General features: G+C 28.2%; 1 protein-coding gene across 1 annotated transcript; it reads right to left on the bottom strand.

The window, feature by feature from the left end:
• Nucleotides 1-1,171: 1,171 nt before the first annotated feature.
• LOC108766096 (uncharacterized) lies at nt 1,172-9,554 on the bottom strand. The gene is made up of 6 exons (XM_018515165.1): nt 9,458-9,554; nt 4,858-5,116; nt 4,107-4,376; nt 2,973-3,100; nt 2,597-2,762; nt 1,172-1,586 (listed from the first exon to the last, which is right to left on the bottom strand). The coding sequence occupies exons 2-6, from the start codon at nt 5,110-5,112 to the stop codon at nt 1,191-1,193; spliced, it is 1,215 nt and encodes a 404-aa protein (XP_018370667.1). The 5' UTR covers nt 5,113-5,116; nt 9,458-9,554; the 3' UTR covers nt 1,172-1,190.
• Nucleotides 9,555-10,300: the final 746 nt, after the last annotated feature.

Raw genomic sequence — 10,300 nt, 5'->3', positions numbered from 1 at the left:
CAGAAAACAGGATTCCGATAATACGAAGCAAAATCCATCGGAATCCTGTTTTCTGATTGGTTGCAGAGCGTCGTACGACTCACATTGGATGCAGGGTGAATCCAGCACTACCCTTACGGAAAGGGACACTGAAAATTTCGAAAAAACACTGAAAATTAAGTGTTAACACTCAACTTTGAGTGTTAACACCAAATTTTCAGGTATTAACACTCAAAGTTGAGTATCAGGCTGCTCCTCGCCCTGATGAAGTGGACTGCAAGGTTCACGAAACGTTGGCATTCCAAGAATGGATTTGAACACGGAGAAAACCCGCGAAACACAAGATTGTCATATAGGAAACACCCGTGAAAGCCTCAAGAGTATTAATAAAAAATATTTATTAATGTTATCATTTAATATAGTCCTTGTTCGATTTCGAACAATATTTCTATTCCTTACGTTTTACCGCTTTCTTTTTATTATATACTTATACTAAAAATTGAATTATATTTTAATAGCTTGAAATACCTCAATTGATGAAATGCCAAAATGTATATTTTATCAAATAGCACAATAAAATGTATTAAGGATTTTGCGGTTTAACTTGTTCCTATATTTTTATTAAACATACATCTTTACGTTGATTTGTGTACTTATATAAATGATCTTCATAAATTCTACATTAACATTGTACAGTTTATTTTAATCTTTAACAACCAAACCTATACCTTATTATCTTTTAAACTAAAATCATGTAAACAAATTTTTAATAATTTTTTTCTTTTAAAAGTGTTTTTTTATCAACAAATGTTTTATTTAAAATAATGCAATTAATTCCATATGAAAAATATGCACTATAGTACGCGAGTCCAATAGCAATTTTGTTTCTATTTAATTGTTTTTCACATTTTTTATTTATTTTCGTAAAATACCCAGTATACATGCATAATTGTGTGTCGCATAGATATGCGAAACTAGAATTATTTCGTAAAAAATGTTATGTACATAAATTTATTTGAAATTTCAATACGTTTTACTATCTTGAAGATTTATATGATAGTAGATAACAAGGAAAGTTAAATTAAATTAATGTATTAAATATTCTAATTCAATATATAATTTACTCTTATTACGTATTAACTACCAAAATCTATAATAATTCTAATTAAATATTGATATATTCATATGTGTATATATAAATATATCCATAATTATCCTAGTAAACCCCACTCGTCATATAATGGAATTCTCTTTATCATTAATTTTTTATAACTCTCACTCTGTAAACCTGGATTTATAAAAGTACCCGTGCCCATGATATCATCTAAATCTTTTGATTCACTCTTACTACACAGCATGAGCGGCAAAATCGTGAAGGATGCTATCATTCCATAGCTAGCACTTCGCTTTAGGATAGCCTGCAATTCTTCCATGGTGGGCGGTTGCGTCTTGCAGTTCAGTTGCTTCATAGTCGCCGACAAGGTGCCAAGGTATGCGTTTAATAAAGTATTTCTCTCATTTTCCACGACATCAATGGAAGGACTTGTATTGAGAAAATAATGAAGATCGAGTGCCGGCGTCGTGTAGACGCACATTTGGAAGTCTACCTGTAATTATATGAATTTTTTTAATCAATCAATGTTTCGAGTTCTCTGCAAATACATTGGAAATAAACTCTATTGTCGGAAGTAGGACGTTTAGGAATATTACATTTAAGAAGTTGTGGTAAATAATTAATAATCTGTGCAATTGATACGAAAAAACAGGCCACGAATGCAATAGCAGAATGCGATTAAACAGATGGGTTTATTGTATTATTTATAGACTGCATTTTCTCCTATTATTACCACCTTTGTTTTGATAACTAAATTGCAGATAATTGGAATACGTTAATACCATAATAGTATCTTTCGAAATATTATCTATTTGTTCTGTTTATTCTTACGGGAACTTCTATCACTGCATTCAACTATAATAAAAATTTAAAAATATAGATAATTAGAATGAATAAGTGATTAAATTATATTATTATATCTAAATTATGTTTATAATGATTTATATTTCTCTAAATTAAAGTAATATATTTTCAAGAAAATTCATTTCAACAATAAATGATACCATGTGCAAATATAAATTAAAAATTTTGCGAACTATTTTATTTAAGTTTAATTCTTATTAAACAAGATTAATTTTTATTCATATAAAACAAGTGATGAACACGTATATATAGTTTCATGTAAAAACAGCTACTTCAACTTATAATCAATAGATAGCAGGTTCGATCTGGACTGTCTTCTCACATATATCTCATTTTATAAGAAAAGATTGATGAAAGAAGCATGATTATAAAAATGCACATTCTAAATGAATCCTATAAGGACTTCTATGAACCTTAAAGATATATATGTATAAAGGAAGATCCTGGAGCTGTATATTAGGCTTGGAACGGTATATTAATTCAAAACCTAAAGACTTGAACGAAGATACAAATTTTATATTAAACCTAAGATCTGAAGAAGAAGATTGAATATAGGGTTGTGTAAACACATATGCCGGTATATAACGCTGTGGGCAAGAATCGACAATCTGAAATACAAAGAAACGTGATGGTACTTACAAAAATGTGATCAATAGGTTTGCCATCACTATCGTATTTAAACAACATATTGTTCAGATGACAGTCACCATGATTAATAACGTTTAATTCGTCCTCAGAGGGCTTAACTGCATCTTCTGCTATTTTATATACGTGATCGGACAGTTTAGCAATTTTTTCCGAGTATCTAGCGATAAAAATCACATAAACATAAAATTGTGTGAAATTAATAATATGTAAACACAAATATTACTCTGATCGGTGCAATTTATACTTATATTTGCCATTTGCTGCTTACTATTAAATCCTCATTATCTTGTGTCATATAAAACGTTATATTGGACATTAAATAAGCAATAAGACAACAAATACTGCTGTTTAGATATACTAATCTTACTTTTTCACTTCTGGCCAGTTTGCAATCTCATCTGCTAAAGCTTTAGTACCCATAATGAAAAAAGCTTGCAGTTCTGCTGGATGCTGATGGCAAAATATTCCTTTCGAATACTCTTTTTGTTTTGGTTCCTAAATGTATTAAAATATTTTTAGTAAAGAACATTGATGTCTTCCATTTGACTATAAATAATTAAAATTATTGTACGGATTATGTGATGTTAAATTGGTAATGTCATGTATATGAGATGGTACAGTAAAATTTACGACAATAATTTTGCTAACATGTAATTTTTTATCAAATTTAGAATCGTTTCTAGAAAAAGTTATAAGGCAAGCTATTATTCATTATAATTTTTAATATAGAGTATTTAATATCTTAATTTTAAATTAAGATTTTGCAAATGCAAAGGATTTGTTGATTACAATTAAGTGGACATGTACGTATCTTTTTTTAAGCTAAAAGGGATACATATCTTTCTTTTCTAATTGTTTTCATTTTGAAAATATTTAACATAGGCGCGATATTTCAGTCAAGGAGAAGTCGATTATTTTTTGTACTAATTGTAAAAAATAATTTTTTATACTTTTATGAGTAAATTATAGCCTTTTTCGTTAAGGATATGCTCCAAAATTGTTTTTTTAACTAAATATGCCTCAATAAAGGCATATAATACGTTTGTAATAAATATTAAAATGGAACTCGCATTTAATATGATAATTAAAAATTATTGCTATAGAATTATAAATAATTCTCTATAGAATTAGAAAATACATGATCCTAAAACGTTCTACAAGTTTTATTAAAAATTATTTCTTGACAAAATTTATAGCAATTAAAGTTATAATTATTTGTCACTTTAAATTAATTCTTATATGAAACTTCCAAATATCCCCGTGATTACTACTTATCATATTATTTTTAACAAATACTTGAAATAGTATAACACCAAAAAATTTCGTAGCAATGCGATATTCATGCGCAATCAAAGTAATATTTCACATATATCTTTTATATTTAATATTAAATTGCTTATATTAATGCAAAACATTTATTCCTGAGATCGTTCTGGCATTCATGCTATTGACTTAAATTCTTAACAATTGCAATATTATGACTGAGTCACGCGTGATTTACCTTCTCACATACGGCCACAGAGGCTGCATGAAATCTGGCAAGTCCTTGTAACGCTAATACGGTATGAGTTAGGTCAAGGCCAGACAAACGATCGGCCATTCGAAAACCAAGAAACATGAGATCTTCCATCACGAGAAGCGTTGGATGTTCGTTTTGCACATATAGGCTTTTCCCGCTTAAACGGTACTTGGGCCCTAACAACTTATTCATTTTATTCAAGGTATCTGACAGCATTGATATTTCGGTGTGAAAATAACCTGCTAATACGATCTGTAATAAGTTTAAAATTAATAAATGGAATCTTTTAATCTAACAAGCATGTAATTATTTTTTAATATAAATTTAAGGTCTTAATAAAAATTTGTGTAGTACAAATTTTAAGCTTCTTGATGTCAAATAAATAATAATTTTGTGGTGTGGTGTTACAAATTACAATCAGTTTTAAAAGAAGTGAAAAATATTTTCTTAAATACATGTATATTTGTTCTTTATTAATTCTAACTTAATTTATAAAAATCATTTTATTTTCAATCACTGATTTTATTTTTAACCACTAATACTTAAATATAAATTATCCTAATCCTTTCATTAAGTACATGATAAAAATCTAATCCGATTATAATAAAATCGTTCATGTATTACACAGTTTGATATTTCTCTCTCTCTCTCTCTCTCTCTCTCTCTCTCTATACATATATATATATTGTCTCAGTGTGTATTAAAAATGTATATATTAAATTATATATCTTACGAATTTTTGTCGAACACTTTCAGTTGTAGGTGAGAGTTTGACAATAATGGATTTTTTCTCTTTAATCTCATGGCTGCCTTGATTACGTGAAAATTCAATCGTAATCCTGATCATATCGCTGAGATAGTTGTCACCTTTCTTCGTGGCTGGTTTCGTAGACATATCGATCACTTGAATCGAATCGTCTCCTTCTGACTTTCGCAGGACCTTCTCCACAAAACTTATGTTTAACCATGTCAACGTCTCTAGGGCCATCACTGAAATTAAAATTAGGATTGGAGAATTTCCCCAACAAATCGTTTCTTTCCCGCCGTGTCACAAAATGCGAAAACGATTCTTTATGATAATTCATTGTTTGCGGCAAGAATCACTCTCTCTGTTTTTCCAGCCGGTTTTCTTCACTCATTCCGATCTTTTACTTCACTGTTTTCCTCCATTTCCTCTCTTTGTTTTTTATCCACTTTATCATTGTTTCTTTCTTAACCCTTTGGCCTACAACCACGAGTGAGACTCGTGTTAAGGAATTTGGTCCATAAACAATAAGCACGAGTCGGACTCGTTCCTTAACATGAGTCTCACTCGTGGTTGTAGGCCAAAGGGTTAATTGTCTCATTCTGTACTCAAGACAAATGCATTTCCTTGTTTAAAGACATTGCTTCAATTAAAAGCGTAATAATATGAGAAATCTCTTCTTCTTTCTTCTTTTTGATTAATATATTTTGCATTGAAGCTCCGTGAATGTGATTGAGTTGCAATAATTGCAAAAAATTTGCGATATGTCTAGCGAACCGCAATCACGTATTTATCTGAGATTCCAATTAATTTTTTATTTCTTTCTAATAAACTTTGTTTCTCTCTATTTAAATAAATATTTAATTAATTAATTAATTTTCATTATTTAAACAAATATGTTATTATTATGTGTGTATATATTATTATTATCTGTGTATAAATTATGGAATACTCATATTTAATTATTATGTGCATATACATATACAGGGTATCTGATAATTCTTCTGACAGAGTTGGTGTACATGTAAAGCTCTAGAAATCCTTTCAGAATTCTTTATCAACCTTTTAATACTGCATTTTCTTATTAACAACTATTTTTACCAAAATGAGAAAATACGGTACTAAAAAATTCTGAAAAAATTCCTAGTACTGTAGTAGTGTAAAATTGATAGTATTTGAGTAAAAAATTCTTGAAAACTAATATTTTAGTAATTAATATCTTGTTAATTATTGCTGACATCGCAAAATGGTACAGGATTTTTCGACTTAGTATAGTCTGTTCTATCTACGCACGAAACATTTTGCGGTTATTTTCTGACACCCTGTACATATACGCTGAAAAAAAATCCTATTAATTCACTTAAAGTCTATATTACGGGCTGTCACTAACATAAGTGATTAATTCATGTATATTTTTATTGACATAAAGACATAAATGATTATTTCAATAATCATGATTTTTTTGTCAATAAAAATATATATGAATTAATTACTTATGTTAGCGACTACATAAGTGATTAATTCATGTATATTTTTATTGACATAAAGACATAAATTATTATTTCAATAATCAAGGTTTTTTTGTCAATAAAAATATATATGAATTAATTACTTATGTTAGCGATAGTCCGTAATATAGACTTTAATTGAATCAATAGCATTTGTTTCTCAGTGTATATAATGTATTTATAATGCAATATATCCAGAGAATCATGATTTCAAAGTGTTAGTAAACAAACAAATTAGAATCCCGAAATCTGAACGTAACTGAAGAAAAAAAGCCAGGCATTTTTTACCGTGTAACGTGGATGTTAATACTTGGTGGCTATTGAGTGTTCAACTATTCAATATCACATATTATGTCGGACCCATCCTATTTCTACTTACTCATCTCTGTTATTCTCTGAAATTGTATCAGTGAAAATATTATTAATTAAAACTGGTAAAATAGCATTTTACTAAGAATCAGTGAGTATTTCACTAATTTTTAGTATAAAACAATCACGCTGTGCTTCTGCATCCTGTATCTCCCCAGCTAAATATTCTCAAAATGTTCACAAAAGGTTCCTAAAATTAAAAAAAACCGTTCCAAGAGTATTCCGGAATATTCCAAAATATTTACGGAATATAAAAGCAACATTCAAATATGAATTAAAAATTCCATTTGTATGTATATATATCAATGTTCCATGTATGTTCCGTAAAATTGTAATTTTTCTAGAAATTCTATAGACCCGGTCGTCCAAGAATCAATTTTTAAACACACTTCACACTTTCATCTTCGATCCCAATTTTGACTTTACAGGCAAAATGCTGCGCTCCTTATCCAGACAATACATTGAGACATAAGACATGTTATATCTCCCTTTTGGATACTTTGTGTTGTCTGGGTATATATTCTCACCCAAATAATTCTTGTTAACAAGTAAATACTTTTCGCCGCGGAAGGCTATCGGCAGAAATGTATACTACTTGCTCACGAGTGATTTTCCTGATACAAAGAATATTCATACAATATTCTGAATAATTCATCGACATTTGAATTCTGTGCGATTTTTTCACTGTGCCGAAATATTCGGCGCACTGGGAATACGAACCGAACTTTCTATAAATATTTAGCATTTGCTGGGTCATTAATTATGCCGATTAATGTAAAAAAAATTTCACTGTAAAATCAGAAAAAATAAATAAGAAATACTTAGAATTACGTATTACAGTATAGGTAAGACTATATTTATTTAGAAAATTAATTTTTATTAAAGATTAGTTATTCATTGTGAGAAATAATTTTATTTTTGACTATGCTGATCTTAGTGCTTAAATATTTCAATGTAAATTTACATATCTAGTATTGCAAATGAAGTATAGTATTGCAAACCAGAAAATAGAATTATTTCTCAATGATTATCTAATCATTGAAAAATAATTCCATTTACGGCTATCATTAATTACAATTTGCCGATCATTAATTACAATTTTCTTTCTTTTCTTATTGCACAAAGTGATGTTCACTGATTTGAGTAGCTCACTTTACCCCCATAGCAAAGAGTCACATTCACGTCACAACAGAGTCACAATAGTCAGGAAGAAAATATGATGTCACTGTTAGATTGTCATAACATGATTAGGTAATCATTGAGAAATAATTCTATTTTCTAATTTGCAATACTATATCTGATTTGTAATACTAGATATGTAAATTCACATTGAAATATTTATGCACTAAGATCATAGCGTAGTCAAAAATGAAATTATTTCTCAATGATTAACTAATTTTTAATAAAAATTGATTTTCTAAATAAATATAGTCTTACCTATATTGTAATACGTAATTCTCAGTAATTCTTATTAATTTTTCCTGTTTTTACAGTGAAATTTTTTTTGCATTAATCTGCATAATTAATGACTCAGCAAACGTTAAAATACATGTTACATTCACATATTACCATAATATTGCTGTGACATCATATTGTGATAAAGCTAGCATTTGCACGTTACCATGACGTAACTATGATTGTTGTGATGTAACTGTGACATTTTTGCTATATATATTTTGTGCTAATTTTGCTGTTTATAATAACTACTGTTTTTACTTTCTAATATTATTTATTAAAATAATTACTTTTACTAATTAATTGTTTCAATAAAGTCTTACTGATTTCAAGTGGTACTTATAATTATGACCATCAGTAACTATATTTACTTTCGATAATAATACTCTGATAATAATACATTTATGCTAATGTATAAATTAACGTTAATCTCAATTAACATATCTTTTACCTTTTTTTTTTGTTCTAAAAAGTAGGGAAATAATACTTTAATCTCTCTCGGTTTATTTTTATTTAATTTGCATTCGCGGAAACATACGTAAGTAACCTGATACAATGTATGGCTTTGAATAGTTGCACATGTACAGCTATCAAATAATGTGGTCCTGTCAACGTTACACAGTAAAAAATATTTGACTTGCTCTTCAATTACGTGCGAGTATAATTCATGTTATAAATTGTTTCCTTAGTAAATTATATTATTTTTACATGGTACTTTAATCTAAATGTGAAAGTAAAATACCTCAATTGATATGAACTGCCAAAATGTATATTTTATCAAATAGCACAATAAAATATATTAAGGATTTTGCGATTTAACTTGTTTTTATATTTTTATTAAACATACATCTTTACGTTGATTTATGTATTTATAACACTTTTAAAGTGCACTGAGTGTGCATTAATTCTGCCAATGGAAAACGTTATAAATGATGGTATAGATAAATATTTTCGATCTTTTTTGTGAATTTTTGATGGCCTCAGTCCGGGAATTTAATTGTCACACTGTTGTATCCATATATCATAAAATTCATTAATTAAGATTCTTTTTATTTATATGTTTTTCACACACATTTCATTCCATCATTGGAAAGATGATGCCATATTTTCAATAACGTATCAAAAAATGTACTATAATGTAATTATAATGCTTATCACGTTATGACTTTACTTAAAATTTTCATTGACAAACCTCGAATATCAGTATCAGAAAGATACAATATTGATAAAGAATAATTGAATACACTGACCTCTAAATTGCTCGTCTTTGATTTCAATCGTTTACGCCGTTTAAATGTTCACTTAAGTAAACTGCACTGTTTCGTAGTAAAGCTAGTTGTCAAATGGTACACGTAGAAGTGACGAGCTTTATATATATTTACCTCTATGCATTCATCTATTTATTCATCACAAGCCTTATATATACATGGAAAATTCATAACTGAGGCTTGGTAAACTCCGATTTGTCTTTTTAATAAAGCATATGTTATTGTCTCCCTTTTCAGGAAGTTACGTGCTGTAATTATAAAATCACACAGTATATGTTACGACATCATGCAAGTCATTATATTAATCTCCTATCATTAATTTCCATTTGTATCATTTTTTTTAATTATTTTGCTGATGTAATTGACGTGGCATTGAAATAACAAAAAAAATTTCATCATGATGCAGTAATATGGACATTTAATTTATATTCGAAATTTTAACATGTGGCAATAATAAAATATTTTATCGATATATTACTATAATCAGGAACACGGTTAGTGTCAATACACGGGCGCATAAGATCGCCCTGTGTACTTGTATATTTAAATGTAAAAAAAATTGTTGTACTAAATAAAAAATAAGAATCAAGTAATACTATATTTAATTTTTATAAAATAAAACGTAAATGATACATATCTTTGTGTATTTCTATTAAAAGACCTTCCTAACCCAAGTATGTAGTAGTTGCTTTACAATTCTTCATAAAATATAATTATATAATTAAATTGCATATGTATTTTTCAAAAAGATATACAATTTTTTAATTATACCAATTGCATAAAGAATATATATATGGATACATATATATATATATATATCTCAATTTTCAC

This window comes from Trachymyrmex cornetzi, unplaced genomic scaffold, assembly GCF_001594075.2.
Source record: "Trachymyrmex cornetzi isolate Tcor2-1 unplaced genomic scaffold, Tcor1.1 scaffold57, whole genome shotgun sequence".
Taxonomy (NCBI): domain Eukaryota; kingdom Metazoa; phylum Arthropoda; class Insecta; order Hymenoptera; family Formicidae; genus Trachymyrmex; species Trachymyrmex cornetzi.
This window is presented reverse-complemented; position numbering and strand designations above follow the sequence as displayed.

Bases quoted from the DNA above. Each gene is read 5' to 3' on its own strand.
- LOC108766096 (XM_018515165.1), bottom strand. From the start codon at position 5,112: ATGGCCCTAGAGACGTTGACATGGTTAAACATAAGTTTTGTGGAGAAG. The intron at 2,763-2,972 runs GTAAGATTAGTA...TTTTATCGCTAG, and splicing joins AACTGGCCAGAAGTGAAAAA to ATACTCGGAAAAAATTGCTA. The intron at 1,587-2,596 runs GTAAGTACCATC...ATATAATTACAG, and splicing joins AACCTATTGATCACATTTTT to GTAGACTTCCAAATGTGCGT.